Source organism: Lepus europaeus, chromosome 10 (assembly GCF_033115175.1).
Source record: "Lepus europaeus isolate LE1 chromosome 10, mLepTim1.pri, whole genome shotgun sequence".
NCBI classification, from domain to species: Eukaryota; Metazoa; Chordata; class Mammalia; order Lagomorpha; family Leporidae; genus Lepus; species Lepus europaeus.
Genome location: NC_084836.1, coordinates 95,614,563 through 95,634,636, shown reverse-complemented (window position 1 = coordinate 95,634,636; position 20,074 = coordinate 95,614,563). Strand labels below are relative to the sequence as shown.

Here is a 20,074-nt window from a genome sequence, read left to right as displayed (position 1 = left end):
GGGCTTAGAGCTATCATTAAGAAGCCCCAGTCCACAGAGCTGCTCTTTATCTTCTCATCCTCATAGACAAGGTCAGACGACCAAAAGCTGAATCTGCAGTCAGGCAGTGGGGGATTTTCAAGGACTGATATTGAGTCATAAAAGGAAGGGATTGGTTGAGTCCTGGGAAGTTCTATAAATAAAAAGGTAATGGAGAGGGCAGGCATTATGCTGAAGCAGATTAAGCTCCCACTTAGGGTACCAGCATCCGATATCAGAGGGCCTAGGATTGAATCTTGCCTCTGTTTCTGGTCCAGTTTCCCGCTAACATAGGTGCGAGGCAGCAGATGACTCAAATACTTGGGTTCCTATCACTTAGGGGAGACCTGGGTAGAGTTCCTGGCTCCTGGCTATGGCCTGGCCCAGCTGTGTCTGTTGTGGGCATTTAAGGAGTGAACTAGTGGATGGAAGATATCTTTCTGTCTCTCTGTTTTTCAAATAAATAAATTAAATAATTGTTTTTTTTTTGTAAAAGGTTAGTGGAGGCCCAGCATTGTGGTGTAGTGAGTTTAAGTCTCCACCTGTGATGCTAGCATCTCATATAGTGGATGGTTCATGTTCCAGATGCTCCACTTCTGATCCAGCTCCCTGCTAATGTGCCTAGGAAAGCAGTGGAGGATGGCACAAGTGCTTGAGCCCTGCACCCATGTGGGAGACTCAGATGAAGCCTCTGGCTTCAGCCTGGTCCAACCCTGTCTGTTGTGGCCATTTAGGGAATGAACCAGCAGATGAAAGATACCCTTCTCTTTCTCTCTCTTCCTCTAACTCTGCCTTTCCAAAAAAAAAAAAAAAAAGTTGATGGAGCCATCAGGAGTATGTATTTTATTGTAAGAAATTGGATCTACTGTCTATGACACTGTGTGGGATAGTAAGAGAAAGGGAAGCAGAATCGTTGTGGGAGGGAGGTTTTTCTTCAGTAGGATGACTTTTCTTGAAGGCCTGTGAGCTACTGGTTTTGTAAGCTCATGAGAACTGGGCAGGCAGTAAGTGTCTGATGCTCTGTCTTGCAGGTAATGTGTGTTCAGATTAAGTGTTTCCATGAGATAATCACTATTGGCTACAACGTCTACCACTCCTATGACCTGCCCTGGTTCAGGACCCTCAGTTGGTAAGCCTTTAATGGATTTGGGTGGTATGCTTTGTGGCAGGTGTTCACAGGGAAGTCAGCACAGGCTACCACAACACCTCCAAGACCTGAGTGTCTTGTAGGCCCAGTTGTGTTGCTGCACTGCACCATCTCCACTTACAGGTACTTTCTCCTGTGTGTCAACTACTTCTTCTACGGTGAGACAGTGACAGATTACTTCTTCACTCTGGTCCAGCGAGAGGAACCTTTGCGGATCCTCAGTAAATACCACCGCTTCATCTCCTTTACTCTCTACCTGACAGGTAGGCCGTGTTTGTGTTCTTCCCCTGTGTCTGTCCCACGGGACTGTGGGGGCTTCCTGGTTGGTGTAAAGCTGTGTTGCATGATCTCTGACTCCAGTGGGGATTGGAGCTGATGCTGTGTCCTATGTCCTGGGGCAGCTCTTCACTAAGTGGACACTGAGAGGGTTGTGTGCTGTGGGGGGCCACAGTCTGTGCCACCTCCCTTGGAGGATAGCAGAGCATGGCCGTGTCTTGACTTTCCTGTTGGCAGAGATTCTGCCACGTGACCCAAGCAGAAATCATCCTGAAACTTTGCCATGTTTTTAGGAGACTGCCTTGAGAAGCATTGCAGCCTGGGGAAAGTTAAATCTCCGTGGCCTCAGCAGGGCTAGGATTTTAATCTTTCTAAATTGCAGTGAATTTTTGTTAAGATTTATTCATTTATTTGAAAGAATTACAGTGATAAAGGGTTGGGGGGGAGAGAGAGAGATCTTCCATCTGCTGGTTTATTCCCCAGGTGGCTGTAACAGCCGGGACTGGACCAGACCAAAGCCAGGAGCTTCCTCCAAGTCTCCCATGTGGGTGGCAGGGGCCCAAATACTTGGGTCATCTTCCACTGGCCATTAGCTGGGAGCTGGATCAGAAACAGAGCAGCCGGGGCACAAGCCAGTGCCCATATGGGATGCTAGAAATTGCAGACTTTACTTCATAGGGTCTTCCATGTGGGTGGAAGGCACCCAAGTACTTGGGCTATCATCTGCTATTTTCCAAGGCTCATTAGCAGTGAGCTTGATTGGAAGCAGAGAAGCCGGGTCTTGAGCTGGCACTCTGTTGTGGGATACCAGCATCACAAGCAGTGGCTTATCTCACTGCACCACAGTGCTGGCCCTGCCTTTATTGTCTTGAAGGAGTCAGTTTTTCTTTATGACTGTTATCTGAATGAATAGTTTCATCTCCTCTCCGACTAGTAAAATTGTGCACTAGTTAACTGCTGTGAAGAAATCAAAGAACCACTTAACCACTTAATGGAATATGAGGAGAAAGATGAATGTGGAATGTCATAAATTTACCCTTTCTCCCCTCCCTCCTGAAACTAGGTTTCTGCATGTTTGTGCTGAGCCTGGTCAAGAAGCATTATCGGCTGCAGTTCTACATGGTAAGGGGCTGTGTCAGGAGTCTTGGTGTGACTGAAGCTCTGCAGAAGCTAAACTCATGCTTTCTGCAACAAGTCAGAACTCTGGAACGCAATGTGTTCCGCATGCGTGTGGAGCCTAGAGCACGAAGGAAAGGCGCCTGTTCATGTTTGGCGACTCTGCATCCTCCAAGGCCCAATCCCTGTTACTGAACTTTGGTCCTAAGTGGTCTGTCCACTAGGATCCTGCGGGTCGGTTGTGGGTAAGACTCAAGCTGAAGTGTTAGATATTTCCCACAGGTGTCCTGCCTGCTACATCCCTTTGGTCATTCCCTGCCTCAGCTTGAGCCTGTCTCCTCTCTTGAGTGCCCCAGGTGCTCAATGAATACTCAGAAAGTGAACCATACTTGGACTCTTAGAGCACGAATGGGCCTGCTCCCTAGAGGATCATGGAGTCCCTATTATTTGAGAAGTGGAGAAAGCTCCCATCCACTGGTTCACTTCTCAAATACCTTCTTATAGCCTGGGTTGGGCTGAAGCTGAAAGCTTAGAACTCAATCTAGGTCTACCATGTGGGTGGTAAGGACCTAGCTACCTGCACCATCACTGCTGCCTCCCAGGATTTGTGTTAGCAGGGAGCTGGAGTCAGGATCCAGGGCTGGGTGTAGAACCCAGTACTCTGATGTGAGACCAAGGCTTGCTTGCTTGCTTTCTTCTTCTTCTTTTTTTTTTTTTTTTGTTTTGATTTATTGACCAACAGTAATTGTGCAGATTTATGGGGTACAATATAATATTTTGATACAGGCATACATTTTAATGGTCATATTAGGATAATTAGCATCCATTGCTTCATATATTCAAGGTTTCTTTGTAGTGTGTGTATTCAGAAGTCTTCTAGCTATTTAGAAAAGTACAGCATGCTGTTCTTAACTACTATTACCCTACTGTGCAATAGAACACCAACAGTTTGTTTTTACAGTAATGGAAGAAAGTACTTTTTAATTCAATAAAAGTAAACCTTTCTGAGATTTGACTTACCTATTTTTTTTTTTTTTTGAGGGAGTTAACTTTGGAGACAAACTCCAGAATGGTGTGTCTTTTGCGAGCACTTAGACATTACTATAGCTTAGGAGACATAGATAATATCCTCCATTTAATATATTAAAGCAAGGTGAATCGTTGTGATCCAATTTTCCTATTAACTCTCATAATCCAACTCTTTGAGGAGAGAGGTCCTACATGGGAAGTTAACGCACAGTGACTCCTGTTAATTTAACATTTAACGCTCTTATGTATGACGTCAGTGATCACTGGAAGCTCTTGACATGAGCTGCCAAGATTGTGGAAACCTTTTGAATCCACTGACTCATTCCATATTTAGACAGAGCTGTGGGCAAAGTGGGAAGTTTTCTCCTCCCTTCAGAGTAAAGTACACCGTTCTTTGATGATCCCTTCTTTCTGTTGGTGTCTCACCCACAGAAGTCCTTCAAGTACGACGCTTTTTGCCACAGTTTTTTGGCTTTTTATGCCTGATGTGCTCTCAGGTTTTTCAGGAAGACCAGAATGCATTAAGGTCTGATTCTGAGGTCAGAGTGTTGTTTGAAGTGATTGAGACCAAGGCTTTCTAACCAGCTTCTTAACCACCAGGCTAAATGCCTACCCTGGTGCCTACTTTTGATGGGATTCTTAACTAATGGGATTAACTGCCAGAGGCCTGTTCTGTGCCTTTGTAAGCCAGGTATAAAAGCAGATATTTTTCCTACCTATGTCTCAGCAAATTTCTGTTTGGTATTGATTGTTCTCTGAAGCTACTTCCAAGGTAAATGTGATAGGTTGAGTTTATTTTTCTTTTGCAGTTTGGTTGGACACATGTTACATTGCTGATTGTTGTAACCCAGTCACATCTCGTTATCCACAACCTGTTTGAAGGAATGATCTGGTGAGTGATGTCAGTGGGAGGTGGCTCCCTCTTGTTTCGTGGGTGCTTCCTAGGTGTGGGTCGGCTGAGAACCAACCCCTGCCTTCCCTTTTAAGCCACTGGTTCTCACCTGGAGGTACCTTAGAATGCCTTGCAGGTTAATTCCAGCACAGATTGCTGGGGTGAGGCCTGAGGATGTGCATTTCTAGTGCATTCCAGGTGCTGCTGCTGCTGCTGCTGGGCAGCCTAGACCAGCAGATCAGGCATGGGGATATTTAAAGAAGCAGACAGTGCAGCCATATGTCAACATGCTTTAGAACACTGAGGAAATAGTGTGGCTTCCTGACAAAATATGAAGTACTAAAAGTCATAAAGAAAAAAACCCAAATAGATTAGTATCTATAAAAGAACTTTGAAAGTTGTATAAATTCTACATCTGGAAAAAGAAAAGAACAAATGGTTTATCTAATACTTACCCATATGATTAGAAGCAAGAGACAAGATTAGTACACTGATTCCTTTTATGATTACAGATAAGCCATTTTAAATAAAACATTAGCAAATAGAATCTGGCAGTGTATTAAAAGAGTAATATGCTGGGACCGGCACTGTGATACCGCAGCTTAAACTAGTGCTGGGGAAGCCTATATCCTGTTTAGGAGCACCCTTTCAAGTCCTGCCACTCCATTGCAATGCAGATTCCTGCTCATGTGTCTGGGAGGCAGCACAAGTACTTGAGTCCCTGCCACCCACATGGGAAACCAGGATGGAGTTCTGGCTTCTGGTTTTGGGCTGGCCCAGCCCAGCTGTTGTGGCCATTTAGGAAGTGAATCAGAAGATGAAAGGTCTTTGTGTCTCCCTCTCTGTCATTCTGCCTTTCAAATAGATAAATCTTAGGGGGAAAAAAAGGAATATACCATTACTGAGTAGATTTCAGAAATGCAGTGATTTCAACAGGAAGTCTGTCAGTATTGATAGAAATTAACAGGCTGACTGAAGAAGCTAAATGATCCTAGTGAGAAGGTAGAGCATGACCTGGTGTATGTAAGAGAGAGGTCGTAAGGATCATAGTTCAGACCCCAGACGGCACCTGTCTCTAGACCTCAGCATTAGGATGCACTAGTACATGCTTTCCGGGAAGTGAATCAGTAAATATGTATAAAATGCTTAAAATTGACTGGCTCAGGCAGATGTTTGCCTTGGCATTACTACATTTAAAACAAACATAATGGCCTGGGGAGGCTTTGGCTCCTTTTCTGTTTTTGTTGGGTGTTTCTTAAGAATGGCATGGGCCAAGTCTTCATCTTTAGGGCAAAACATACCATATACTTGGTTCTACAGTGATTAATGTTAGTTACAATCTATAATTACTAGTTTTCAACCTAGAAGACTTACAGAGCAGAGACTGCTAGAAGCATTGACAGAGTAAATGCCTTAGGGATTGGGAGGTGGATGGAGTATGGCGGGAGGGTACAGATGCTCTGAATCCCCCCTTTACAGACAGACAGTGCTGGCAACATTTGTGTGTTAGGTTAAGCCATAGTAGGTGAGTGTAAGGAGGTGTGTCAGAGGAGAAAAGAGAGATGGTCTGTGTGTGGACACGACCCTTGTTTGGTGGTAGGGATGCCCAGATCATCAGGGGTGAAGATGAAGAACTGCAGATGTTCCTATTGGAATTTTTGCCTCCAGTGCATCCTAGGGAAAGATAAGGTTCATAGAGCCTTGTGACAGACAGTGAAAGCAATGAATTATAGGCATAAAGTATGTTTAGAATTGTAGAGATTTGACAACAGACTAGCAAGGCTTAATATGAGTATTTTTGCGAATGGGGATAGAGATAGGGGAAAGAAGGATATTTTGTTATTTTTTCTTTACCCTTCACATTTGTATTATTGTGTACATGTTACTTTATAATGAAAAGAGCAAATGACATTTGGTAGAATGCCACCTCCATTTATTCAGCACTCAGTAAACACCTGAATGCCTACTGTGTGCCAGGTGCCAGATACAGCTTGTGTGATATTTTCTTCCATTTTAACTTTTTTTTAATTTTTTATTTTTAAAGATTTATTCAGTCATTTGAAAGAGCTACAGAGAGGGAGAGGCAGAGAGGGAGAGAGAAGTCTTCCATCCACTGATTCACTCACCAAATTGCCACACAATGGCCAGAGCTGAGCCCATGTGAAGCCAGGAGCCAGGATCTTCTTCCAGGTCCCCAACATGGGTGCAGGGGTCCAAGGACTTGGGCCATCTTCTGCTGCTCTCCCAGGCCATAGCAGAGAGCTGGTGGAACAGTCGGGACTCAAACCCATGCCCATATAGAATGCTGGCACTACAGCTAGTAGCTTTACCCACTACACCACAGTGCTAGCCCCTGGGTTGATCCTCACCTTGGTTTATTTCCTAGGTTCATTGTCCCCATTTCTTGTGTGATCTGTAATGACATCATGGCCTACATGTTTGGCTTTTTCTTTGGCCGGACCCCACTCATCAAGGTAAATGGATTGCCCTAATGGGATCTGTCACTGTGCAGGAAGGGTGGTGCTTTCCATCTAAGTGGAGTAGCATGTGGGAACAGGGAGGAGTGGCAGCTGGGCTTGACCTTGTGGCCATGTCTTCATGTCACCTTGGGAAAAGGCTGGTATTAAATTATTTGTGAGAGAAAAGCTAAAAGAAAACACTCACTACTACTTATTAAAAAGAAGAGAGAGGGGGGCTATTAAAATATTCTTGCAGATTATATATGCACACTTGTGAGGCTTTGATCTGGATTTGAGTGTTATATAAGTAGTGTGTGGTATTCTAATGTAGTACATTTGTATGATCAATTGAAACAGGGAACTGAAGGGTCTAGAAACCATATTCGAGGGACGTTGCAGACAGTGACATGGTTAGCAGTGCTCTGAGTCACAAGGACTCGTTCCCAGAGCCAGTGTTGCTGAAGCGCCCTGTGCTGAGAACTTGCTCTTTGTTCACAGCTCTCCCCGAAGAAGACCTGGGAAGGCTTCATCGGGGGCTTCTTTGCTACTGTGGTGTTTGGCCTTCTGGTAGGTGATGGCTCCCAATGGGATGGGGGAGTGGACAGAAGCCCTACCACCTTCAGGGGCCTGTGTAGGGCTAAAGGCCTTCCAAGGCCAGTGTTCTTGCTGAATGGTGACCCTGTCCTAAAGACAGATGTGAACATGGCATACTCTGTAACTGGCATAGCAGGACCAGCCACCTCTATCACCAGTGTTCGGGCAGGGTCTTGTGCACCTTGTGTGTCTCTCAAGCTTAGCTGTGGTGACACTTAGTAGGTGCTGTGTTTGTCAGGCATCTGATATTCCAAGGTCAGGGTGAGGTGAGCTATGTAGTCCAGCGCAGATTTTCTCCCACAAGTGACCTGCCAAGATGTGGACGCTTTTCCAGCCCTTTCAGGGTCACTGTTTTTTTGTTTTGTTTTGTTTTTTTGTTTGTTTGTATTTTTTTTGTTTTTTGTTTTTTTGCTTCTGACCCTCAGGCCAGTTTTCCTCCTTTCTCAGGGTTGCCTGTCTTTCAGTGTTGGCCTCTCCCAGCTTTATTGTATGCTAGCCATCTTTCTCTGGCTGGCTGCCTCTTGCCGTACCACCTCCCCACAATCTCCTCCCGTTCTGTTAAGAGCTCTTGAGCAGAATGGACTGCGGCTCCCCCACAGTGGGAGAAACTTCTCAAAGTTCTTGGTGCAGGTTCCTTCAGGTCTTCCCTGTGCTCTTTCAGGGCCTGTGTGTTTGGGCACAGATGGATGAGACCTCTGGTCCATGAACCTGTTCTTTTTTAATTCAGGTAAAATACATGTGTGGTGCAACACGATCCTCTGATGTAACATGTAGTCAGTTAGCGGGGTTCTGGGCGCTGTGGGGAACGTGGCCAATCCAAGTGTCTGCTGACTCTTCCTCCTCCTCAGCTGTCCTACGTGATGTCTGGGTACAGATGTTTCGTCTGCCCTGTGGAGTACAACAACGACACCAACAGCTTCATGGTGGACTGTGAGCCCTCGGACCTGTTTCGACTGCAAGAGTACAACATTCCTGGCGTGGTCCAGTCTGTGATTGGCTGGGTATGTGCCAGTCACCTGGGGTGAACAGCCATAGGTGCACAAGGGACTACAGAAAGCCTCTCCTTCCTTCTAACAAACAACCTTCATCCCTCCCAGGAGCGTAAGCCCAAGAAATACATGTGCGGTTGTTTGAATTTTGAGCTTGATTAGCTGCTTCTAACTAGGAACTTAATTTTTACTGGACAGCAACTAACACACAAGCTTTTCAGATTAGGATACTTGGCAGGTGTTTTCTTGAGAAGAATGAAGTGAGCTTGTCACTTCAAGAGAAATATCCGACAGTAACTGGTACCGGTGATAATGTTTGGCTTCCAAGTGCAAGTTAGAATTTTGGAAAGCCTGTGCTCGCCTTTGAGAATTTGACAGCTTTCTGATACTTGTTTTCTCATGAGCTCTGTGATGATTTTAATGTGATATTTTGATGCTGTATAAAATAGACTTTTTAAACTACATTTTCTTCCACCAAAACAACATACTGCAACAGATTAAATGCAGAGTAGCTTTACGTCTTCCATTAAAGCCAGGTGTTATAGATTTACAAAAATCGAAAAAATATTTTTCTCTGTATATAAATTCGTTTCATAAGAAGTTATGTCATCAACGTGTAACAAAGCTGGGCTAACTTCCCTTCACTTCTTGTTCTCAGAAAACTGCCCGGATGTACCCATTCCAGATTCACAGCATTGCCCTCTCCACCTTTGCCTCCCTCATCGGCCCCTTTGGAGGGTTCTTCGCAAGTGGATTCAAACGGGCCTTTAAAATCAAAGTAGGAAAGCCCTCTTCCCTGTTTTCTCATCTTCCTCCTTCCTTGCCCATCTGCTGCCCCTCTCTGCCAGCCCCCACCCCTGTCACATCACTAGGCTGTCCATGCTGGGGTGGGTGTGTGCTCTTCTTGACCCACACGCTGAATTTAGGTGGATTCAGTAAAAAGATGTCATTTCCAAGAAAATTCCATCATTGATTTTTTTATTTTTAAAGGCTTATTTACTTATTTATTTGAAAGAGTTACACAGAGGAGAGGCAGAGAGAGAGGGAGGTCTTCCATCTGCTGGTTCACTCCCCGATTGGCTATAATGGCCGGAGCTGCGCCAATCTGAAGCCAGAAGCCAGGAGCTTTCTCCAGGTTTCCCAAGTGGGTGTAGAGGCCCAAGCACTTGGGCCATCTTCTACTGCTTTCCCAGGCCATAGCAGAGAGCTGGATCAGAAGAGGAGCAGCTGAGACTCGAACTGGCGCCCATATGGGATGCTGGCACTGCAGGAGGTGGCTTTTACTTGCTATGCCACAGCGCTAGCCTCCCATCATTGGTTTTGTTTTGTTTTGTTTTGTTTTTTTTTACAGGCAGAGTGGACAGTGAGAGAGAGACAGAGAGAAAGGTCTTCCTTTTGCCGTTGGTTCACCCTCCAATGGCTGCTGCTGTAGCGTGCTGCAGCCAGCGCACCGCACTGATCCGATGGCAGGAGCCAGGTGCTTCTCCTGATCTCCCATGGGGTGCAGGGCCCAAGTACTTGGGCCATCCTCCACTGCACTCCCTGGCCAGAGAGCTGGCCTGGAAGAGGGGCAACCGGGACAGGATCGGCGCCCCGACCGGGACTAGAACCTGGTGTGCCGGCGCCGCAAGGCGGAGGATTAGCCTAGTGAGCCACGGCGCCGGCTTCATCATTGGTTTTTAATTAATATGTTAATATATTAGCATACCTCAAAAAGTACATGGCAAAACAGAATAAAAACATAAGCTTAACTTTGATTTCTGGTGCAAAAATTTTTAAATCCATTCATAGCTCTTTTTGGTAGTATCTTTTCCTGTGAACTTCTTTGTAATAGGTGTTTTTCGTGATATGCATGTCCATGAATTTTTAGAAGAGCCCTTTCTTCAAGAGAACATTTTGTAATTTATAAGATTATAATCAGAGGCTGGTACAGCCTTGGCATCTGATCCCACACTTCTTGATTTCATTGCCTTCAGCTGTTTTGGGGTGGTAGCTGGACATGGGGTGGGCCCTTAGTCTGGGGTCTGCTTGCAGGCCGAGGCCAGGCTCAGCCACTGCTCCTCTCTTATAGGACTTTGCCAACACCATTCCTGGCCATGGAGGCATCATGGATCGCTTTGACTGCCAGTATCTGATGGCCACCTTTGTCAACGTGTACATTGCCAGCTTCATCAGGTATACTGCCTTTCTGTCTGGTATGTGGGGCAATTCCAGAAGCTTAGCCTCTCCTAAGTTCCAGTGAGAAGCATCTCAGATGTGAGTGCAGCCTTCAGTTGTGGCCGTTGAGGGGTTCTCTGAGGCCCCCTCTTGTCCTCCATTATCAATCCAGACATCAGCGCAGCCACTTGGATATTCAGGCCTCAGAAGCTGCTGGGCCTCAGCTCAGCACTGTTTCTTCATGTTCTGTTCCAGGGGACCCAACCCAAGCAAATTGATCCAGCAGTTCCTGACCCTGCGACCAGATCAGCAGCTCCACATCTTCAACACACTGAAGTCCCACCTGACCGACAAGGGGCTTCTCACAGCTGCCACGGAGGACGAGTAGGGGCCACCCAGGGCAGAAGAGCAGGTGCAGGACTGAGCGAGGGGCAGGTCTCCAAGACAAGCCCAGCTGGTGTGACTTAGACAACGACAGGGCTTCGACTCACTGTCTTTTCTCTTTTTTTCCCCCTGTAGAGTGTTTTTTATTTGTGGGTTTAAAAATCTGTATATACAGTATCTGTGTTTTTGATTTGGGTTGTGAGTAGATTACAGCTTTGAGTTGGGAAGATGTCACAGGAGGAAAACTATTTAGGTTTAAAAAAAAAAATGTGTAACAACCAGGAAGACAGTGTTGTGTGGCTCAGGGTGTCTGTGTGGTGGTCCCATCAGCTGAACAGCTTGTAGACTCATTCAGAGAATGGATGTTCTTCTGTGTCCTGCAGCTCAGGGGGCTCTCCCAGGTGCTGGGGTGCACGTCCTGTCTGTGCTCCTGGAGAGCTTCCATTTGGGCTTCTCTAGCAACCTCTAAGTGGAGCAGTGGGAAGGTCGTCTTCTGTAGCCCTGCCCTGGGGGAGGGAGGTTTAGCCATCAGATAAGCATTCTGTCCATGCTGATATCCTGCAGGGTGTGAGTCGGCTCTGCTTTACAAGTAAATAATGCTTTCACCTTCATCACAGATTGAAAGGAGGTTTCAGTTTTTACTTTTTCCAGAAAGCACGAGAAATTATTTATAATGATCTGGAGAGAAATCCACACTGTAGTAGTTCAAGTGTATGCAGTAGCACGCCCACAGAGCCCGCGCCCGTGTTGGGTGGGATCAGGTGTCTCCTGTAGGGCGGCCCAGCTCACTGTGTCTTCTGGGCTGGCACTCTTCGTGTTGTGCTGTAGACTTGCTGCTGCTGAATCCCTTCTGGGGTCCCCCTGTCTGCGCACCCTTGGCCAGGACACCCGCGTAGCTGCTGTGTTGTGTATATATGGTTCTTACAGCCAGAGTGTGTCTGTGTGTTTTAAAAAAATCTCTTGTGCCATGCCCTCTTCACTGAAACCACAAAGTCCTGCTTAAAACTATGGAGACCCTAACCTGATGAGAGGCTTGACCGCTGTGCAGGTTAAATGTACACTTTTTATATAATGTGACCAGTTTAAATCCAGTATGTATTTTCCTGGGGGACCTTTTGTTTGTTCAAACTGTGATTTATTTTTCCCCCTCCCTATTGATAAGGGGTGAGAATTGACTTTGGGAAGACAGATGAGTTCTGTCAGGCCAACACACAGCAGAGGGTGGGAGTGGGAAACTTGGTGGCCAGATGTGTTAAATTACCTGGTGCCATGGATCACCTTGCTTTAGCCCCTGGGTCTAGTGCGTGGTTAAGTTCCCCCTTCCTACCTCCCCGGAAGGCTCGGCCAGCCCCGATTGCTCAAGCGTCCAGCGGAAACCGAACCCTTACAAGTTTTCAGCTCACATCGCTGCCTGATCCTCCTCATGCATGTGGAGTTGAGGCAACTTCTTCCCCTTAAACTTTGACTTCCATTTCAGGTCCAAGATCCCCTTCATAACAAAACTGCAAAGGGTTCGGTCCTGGCTGTGACCCCAGGCAGGGCGCATGCTCCCAGGGCCTTCGTTTCCTGAGCTGTCTTCCAGCTCTGCTCTCCGCATCCGAGGGGCTCCTGTGGGTATTGAGTCACGTCCTGGGGCACCCCAAGGAAGTGCCTTCAGGCCTTTTCTAGCTTGCATCCTCTTGAGTCGGGGCTGCAGCAATGGGTCTTACACAGAGGAGAGTTCAGGAATGTAATAGCAGTTCTCTGAAGAATGAACTTGCACGATCAGGTCCTCGTTTGTCTTGTGTTCCATTGTGGGTGTCTGGTGGGACCTGAGAACAAGGAGACTTAGCTGGGGCTCCGTGGTGAGACCTCTCTGTGGTAGGGCTGCCTTTAGGACTGGTAAGCCTGGTGGTGGCAGGTGAGGCTCGCGCTGCTTTGTGGCACTGGTTGCTCATGGGGGATCCAGGCCAGAGACTGGGTTTATTTTCTAGGGATTTCCCGGTCAAGGAACTGGGAGGCAGCGCCACCTTGTGTCTCTTTAGCACAATGTTCCTTTCCTCTGTTTTACCATCCACCCATGTGGGTCCTAATGAATGGCATACCTTGTTTTAAAATATCCATTTTTTTTGGTCAGAAATAAAATGTGAATGAAATGCTGTATCTTCCCTTTCCTTGAATCCGGTATTTGTTGACCCCATGCGTGGTTTTGTTTCACACTTGTTCATGTGTTCATCAGTATTGGTTATATAGTCCCGATTTAGAAGTTTTTGTTTTGTTTTCCAACTCGTGTGCCATACATTCTCACTGCAGCCTTCTGAGATTCCTCAGGTGAGAGAGCTGCACCAGGGCCTCCTGGCAGAGTCGGACTCACTCTGTCTCGCGCTGCACCTGTGGGATGTGAACAGCAGGGGCCCCAGCTCCCCTGCTTCTGTGGCTGTGGCGCCAATGCACTGGAAATGCTGCAGCGCTCCTCCCTCAAGCTTAGGAGGCCTCACCTGAGCCAGAGGTGCATCAGTTGCTGTTAGCACACAGATGAAATCAGGAGTTGAGGAATGAGGGGGAGACAGCCTGGGTGCCCCCTGGTGAGTTCTGCCACTGCTCCCAGGTCCCGGTCTCCCTTTGAGTGTGCCCAAGCCACTCCTCCGTTTCCAGCATTGGGAGGTACACATCTGTGTTTTGCTCCTTAAAGTGAAACCCTCTAAGGCAGCCCAGGCCCTATTCATGTTGGTTACTTTTTTGACCGTTCCTATTCTGAGCATTTTAGTGCTATTTTAAAATGTATTCACTCTTAGTGTTGTACAGTTCTGTAATGTATGTGAACTAGTTTGTCTGTGGAGGCATGGAATATAACTTTGAGTCTTATCCGGGTGGACTTTGAAATCACTTTTATGGTATTTTCCCCAATCCTCCCTCTCCCCTAAGCCTTTCTCCTGTAACTTGACCTTATTAGGCAATAACACTCCAAGCATACATTTTAAGGGAGACTGCACAGACCCCATAACTGAGCCTAAGCCAGTTGCTAAGTTGGCTGGAGCCTAGTGGCAAGGGAGCCCTGTGTTCAGATCCTCACAGTGTTGGTGAGCCCCTGGCAGGCTCCGGTCTCTCCCCACTGTTGACAGAGTTGGGGTGGGAGAGAATGTGAGTGATTCAGGGCAGAGCGTGCCCTAGCCCAGAACCCCGCACAGCCATGGCCATTTCCAGAGTAGACGTGGGATGTGCTGCTGAAACTCCTTCCTATTTAGTAATAGCCTGGGCTCCACTGGCTCTTGTGTTTCAGAGTGACTCACATGTGGGCCCAGCTTTTAAAGATTTATCTGTTCATCTGAAAGAATCAGAGGGAGGGAGGAACAAAGAGATCCTCTATCCGCTATTTCATTCCCCACATGGCTGCAACAGCGGGGGCTGGGCCCCGGAGCCAGGAGCTTCCTCCGGTTCTCCCACGTGGGTGCAGGGGCCAAAGCACCTAGGCCATCCTCTGCTGCTTTCCCCAGCACATCAGTAGGGAACTGGAAGTGGAGCAGCAGGGTACGAACTGATACCTGTATGGGATGTGGGTGTTGCAGGCAGTGGCTTAACCCACTTTGCCCCAGTGCTGGCCCTGGGCCCAGCTTTCTAGCACACACTGTGCTGATGTGCTGGGGGGAGGGTAGAGTGGGATGGGGGTGGCAGGGACAGTTTCATGTCACCTGACCAAGGTCAGGATGGGGAGGAAAAGGTGAAGTGGAAGGTGTGTAGGTGATTGTCGCAGCCACATCACATGGCAGGGAGCCACAGGTAGACTCTTCATTTGTGCTTGTCTGGAGCACAGGGTTCTAAAGAGCAGCTGGAGCGTTCAGCTCCTGAGACACAGCTAATTCTTGGACAGAGCCTCCTGCTTGTCCTTATCTTGGTCAAACCAGACTTCCTTTTCCCTTAATCACCCTCCTTCCTAACTTGGTTTCCCTCGTTGGGTGGGGGTCTTGTGGCCTGACCTACGAAGGGTGCCGGGCTTTGGTGGCAAAGAATCCTTACTGAAAGGTCCAGCTGGGCTGACCCCTCTGTCTGGGCTCTGCTCACATCTCCTTGGGGGTGGGCCCCATTCTTAGGAGGGGGGTCCTGGCTGCCAGCTGTGTTCATCTGAGCAGCTCCCCTTTCAGGTTGACCTGCAGTGGCCTTGTTCACCTGAGCTCTCAGGTGGGTGGGGCAGGCTTCTCCTTCGGGGCTGCCTTTGGCTTGAGCAGTGGTTTGTGTGGGGACCTCGGCTCTGAGGGCAGTGTAGGAGGCTTGTTGTGGATGCTGACGTGCTGGGGCTCTCGGAACACGTGATGAGCTGTGAAAACCAGAAGGGCAGAATGTGCAACGTTCAGGGTTCTGTGGCCAGTGGGGTTCAAAGCTCTTGGCTATTTGGAGACCCCGTGCCTTCCCCTCTTTAGCAAATGCCTCTCTGCTGAGGTTCTTTCTCTTTTTATTCTTGAGCCAATGAAATACCAGCAGGTGTCTGTTAGTAATGATTGCAATCACAAAGTGCTTAATATGTGCCAGGCACACTGCTAGGAGTTTACATACATTATCTCTGTTATCCAGAAGATGAGGTATCATTGTCGTGCCCGTTGTATCAAAGGAAACAGGCCGAGAGTGATGACCAAGGAGACAGACGTGGGCTCACGTAGCCCTGGGTCTGGGCAGGCTCCTAGGCTGCCCTCACCCTGCCTGCACCCCTGACCCAGCTGGGGCTGGTATTGGTGCTGCCTTCTACGGGCCAGTTGTGGTATTGATGGAGATAATGCACGTCAGCGTTCAGCGTGCCGCCTGGCACATCGTAAGCACTCAATAAATGGTAGTTACTTGTGTAGAGCTCCGCTGGTCCTTGGACCCTCGCTGTGGTAGTGCTAGAGACAGGGTTCTCAGCCACCTCGCTGCTGCTACCCCGCACGCCAGAAGTTCCCAGGCTGAGAAGTGAGCCTGCTGCCCTTCTGAGAGAAGCAGCCCCGCCTTAGCACCTCCATGGCCTCCAGAAGGCCAGCCTGATGGAGGGAACAGGACGTGAGGAGGCCCAGAAGTGCTCTCCCCTGAGGGTCCTGCAGCTTCCTGTGCCCATGGTCTGGACTGCCCCTACCCAGAGTTGGCTTCCTCTTGCCTGGTGGTGCCTCTGCTCCATGGGCAGGGAGGGCCTGTGACTTGCCACGTACTTCCCTCTGTGGCCGGAAAACTTGTCAGGCATAGGCAGCACAAGTGCAAATTTTCAGGGTCCAGGGATGGAGAAAACAGACCTGCTGTGCAGCAGATTCCACTGACTGGAAGCCTGAACACAGCTCTGCCTGCATGCGGCCTTGCAACGTGGCCAGTCTGGGGCCTGGTGTTTTTGTTCTTCCTTAAAAGTATTCACGGGATGGAAGTGGCAGCCTGCCTAGGACACGTGGCCTGGGGTACTGCTGGCAGTTCTAGGATAGCCAAAGGCTTGACTGGGTGACTGACAAATGAGGGGTAACGGGCATTGGATGAGCAAACACTTGCCTCTTTAACTTAGTTCCTGAATGAAGACAAGGGTCATGGAGGAGCGAGAGGTGAAGTGGAGGATTCTTGGCTTTGAAGCACTGGTGGTGGCTCATGGGACCGCTGGAATTCTGAAGCCAGTCGAATAATCACCTAGAAGACTGGCTCGAGTGTGGGGTAGCTCCTGCGTGTCAGTGGAGCCTAGATGCCCATTGCTAGACTTTAACTAATGGTCTCTCCCCTTCAGTTAGTTGATGAATCAGGAGACATATCAGGCGGACCCTGGCCCTGCCTGGAGCTCCCTTGTGCTATTGCACGCACCCATGCAGCCTCTGATCTGCAGAGAGAGCCGGTGAGGACCCCCTGGAAATACCCCAGCAGGGCTCTCCCAGGCTCTGTGCAGTGCTCAGCAGGGTGTGCCATCTGGTGCTGTCGTCCTAAGTGGAACCATTCGTTCATTCACATGGCTGAGTCTGTCCTGGCTGCTGGGGTACTGTTTTCTTACCCCCGTTAGGCTCATACACAGGTTTTGCTGGCTTTTCTCAAAGGAACACCAGTTTAGAAAAGGGGTCAAGAATGTTTTCTAGTGGGTAGAACGTGCGTAACTGTTTTTATGAGTGTCCTTCCTTCGCTGCTTTGTTCAGCTCCTCTATACACAGACAGCAGCCTTCAGTACACCCAGTGCTCTGTCTCACGTCACCCGGGCTGGGCGTCGGGGGGCTGAGCACGAAGCAGAAGAGCTGAGCAGACATCAGGAGCCAATAAAACAGGAGGTCTTGGAGCCAAGGGGCCCGCCAGGGCCTGGGAAGCAGACTATTGTCTGGCCACAGCAGTAGCCACAGGGCCAGCAGCAGGGGGAGCACGGGGTAAGGGAGGGGGCTGGGAATTTCACAGCTGAGGACAGGCACGCAGCAGGCCAGCTGAGGGCTCGCTGGTCCCCGCTGCCTTGTGGGTGGGGGGGCCCGAAGATGGCTCAGAAAACCTGTGCAGGGAGATTTGAAGCTGGGGATTATCTTTTAGAGGTGGTACGGATACCAAGTCTTCATGTTGATTGATGCTCGGTACCTTTCACAGCAGGAGAAGAGCAGACCGGACCCCTTGCCCCCACTGGAGAGTTTTGGGAATCCCAGCTGTGGCTGTCTTTTGAATTCTCTCCACTTGAGATTTATTTAATCAGGAAGTTCCCCCAAGCCTAACAAGGGTCCCTCTGCCCCTTTAGGGAGTGGTCTGTGCTGGCAGTGCCAGGAAATCACATATGGCCTATCACGGCCAGCGTCTGTGCCTCCTGGGAGTCTCCCTGGGCCCTGCCTCCTCCGTGACGGGGGTGGCTGATGGGGGGCAGAGCACCCCTAGGGCAGTTTTTCAGCCCCTTCCCCATTTTGTATGGAGGGACACAGATAGGCTGGGTGATGGGGGTAGAGTCCACGTGATAGTCCTGATGGCTTCCCCTGGGAAGTGTGTGCCTGTGCAGCTGCTGTGCCATTGACCCACTTGGCTGACATTTGACTAAAGCAGTGTTTTTTGTTTTTTTTTTTTTGCCACAGCTGATCCTTCTCTGTATACTTCTGATCAGTGTTGAACACTACATGTAGATTCTTAGCACAATGTAAGCACTCGATATCCTGTACATTGGAAATATTTACCTTATTTATATACCCGATTGTTCCTACTACACAAATAAACACATAATTACATGCTAGATCACGTGTGGTTCTTGACTTGGGGTGGGGAGTGCATTTTGAATCCCAAGGGTGTGGAAGGGGCAGCTGACCTGGTGTGAGTGTTGGGGGTTGCTGGCATGGAACCAGCCATGGTGCTGCTGGCCCCTCCCTGTTTCCAGAGGCACCTTTGTGCTGGCAGGCTGCCCTCCCGGCCTGCTGCCTGCCTCAGGTGGCTTCTTTGTCTCTTAGATCCTCTTCCTGGGGATTTCCACCCATTCGCAAGGCCCCACTGACCACACTCACCTTCTGCAGTACCTAGGTCCATGTTTCTGATCTGCATGGGCCTATATCTGACTGTGAGCCTCTTCACTTGCCGACACCTGCCCCGCATCCAGTAGTGTTGATCTCGCCATCTGTTTTCTTGCACACGCCGGGAATAGGGAGTGATCTCCTCGGTAACTAAGGCCTGCCCACTCTACCTTCTGAATATCCCTGAGATTCATCCTCACTGCCCAACCTCTGGGCCAGGCCTTTGCTCCTGCCAGAATTTCTGTGGCAGCCCTGGCCATCTCTGTGGTTGTGCCAACTCTTCTAATACATTCCATGCATGAGAACTGGGAGAGGAGCTCTCTCTCTGTGCAGAACCCTTTGGTGCCTTTGGTTAAACTTGGGACTTGTTAATGGGGGTTCTGGGGCTGCAGTGAGCTGGCCAGTATGTCACCCATGCTCTCGACCTTGCCCTTTCAGTCACCCTTCCTTCTTAATCCATGCACTATCCTGCCCTGGCTTAGCAGGTGCCTTTCTCTCTTCCCAATTCCCTTCTTTCTCCTGGCTTGCCCTCAGTTTGCCTGATTTCTAGCTTTCCAGGTCTTGCTGTCAATAGTACCTGCTCTGGGGGAGGCTTGTGCATCTCCATGCTGAGTGCTTGCTACCCCAGGGCTGTTTTCCTGGGAGTTGGTTGGCCCTGGTAGGAAGGTGGAGGGTTCCTTAAGTCTAAACTCCAGGGGCCAGTGGGCTGCTATTGTCTGGGCTAATGCCTTGGGCAGTGGGACTTCCAGATGCTTTGCCTCTTGACAGGAGCCTCTGTCTTTCTCACCCACAGGGACTCCAGCATTGGGACTTCTGGAATGAGTTGCCTGCTAGCACTCAAGGTACAAGCAACCTTGCATTTAGGTACTTTGCTAAGTCTGACAAAATCTGACTCTAGGCAGGCAGTTTCCAAGGTTGATGAGAAACCCAACCTTAGTCATTTCCCCTGCCTACCTTGCTCTCTTTTGTCTTGGGAACCAAGGACCTGTGTAGTGCTGGAGAAGTAGGTTGGGCAGGGGTTCCTGGTCTCCAGTCCGTCTGCGGAAGGTTCTGTTGTTCAGACCTGGGAGGTCTATCTACTCACTCTGACACGGCCCCAGCAGCAGCATCATGGTGTCTGGTGTCCTACCTGGGAGCCTGATGGGTCTCAGTGGTCTCCATACGATCAGCAAACAAGTGGAGTGCCACTTCATGCTAGGTGCTATTGCACACTGGGGATGCAACCAGAGATAAAGTCCCAAGAGGAACTTTATGGGAGGAGGGTAGTAAGGTGGTCTGTTGGAGAATAAGTAGGCGAGGAGGACAAGGAGTACTGATGGGGAGAAGTTGCAGCTCTAAATAGTGTGGTCAGAGAGGGCTTTGCTGCCACGGAGAATACCTCTGTGTTGGGTAGAGAGCCATGCAGATATCTGGGACAGGGTGTCCAGGCAGGTGCGCAGCAAGTGCAAAGATACCTGCAGGCAAGTGAGGTGGGGACAGAGGCAAGAAACAAGATCCCAGATAGTGGATAAGTACCCTGGGCCTAGATTGTGAGTTGTTATTTTTTAAAATTTTTTAATAAAATGTATTTGAGGATGACAGAGGGTAAC

At 48.8% G+C, this 20,074-nt stretch overlaps 1 protein-coding gene across 1 annotated transcript in view; it reads left to right on the top strand.

Moving 5' to 3' along the window:
* The window catches only part of CDS2 (CDP-diacylglycerol synthase 2), a 67,231-nt gene extending 49,025 nt beyond the window's left edge, over positions 1 to 18,206 (top strand). Inside the window, exons 4-13 of the mRNA XM_062203897.1 lie at positions 1,050 to 1,147; positions 1,289 to 1,428; positions 2,505 to 2,563; positions 4,396 to 4,478; positions 6,865 to 6,952; positions 7,436 to 7,504; positions 8,380 to 8,532; positions 9,179 to 9,298; positions 10,592 to 10,695; positions 10,933 to 18,206. Of these exons, the coding sequence (XP_062059881.1) occupies positions 1,050 to 1,147; positions 1,289 to 1,428; positions 2,505 to 2,563; positions 4,396 to 4,478; positions 6,865 to 6,952; positions 7,436 to 7,504; positions 8,380 to 8,532; positions 9,179 to 9,298; positions 10,592 to 10,695; positions 10,933 to 11,065 (1,047 nt within the window). The 3' untranslated portion in view covers positions 11,066 to 18,206. The remainder of the gene's footprint in view (positions 1 to 1,049; positions 1,148 to 1,288; positions 1,429 to 2,504; positions 2,564 to 4,395; positions 4,479 to 6,864; positions 6,953 to 7,435; positions 7,505 to 8,379; positions 8,533 to 9,178; positions 9,299 to 10,591; positions 10,696 to 10,932) is intronic.
* The last annotated feature ends 1,868 nt before the right edge of the window (positions 18,207 to 20,074 follow it).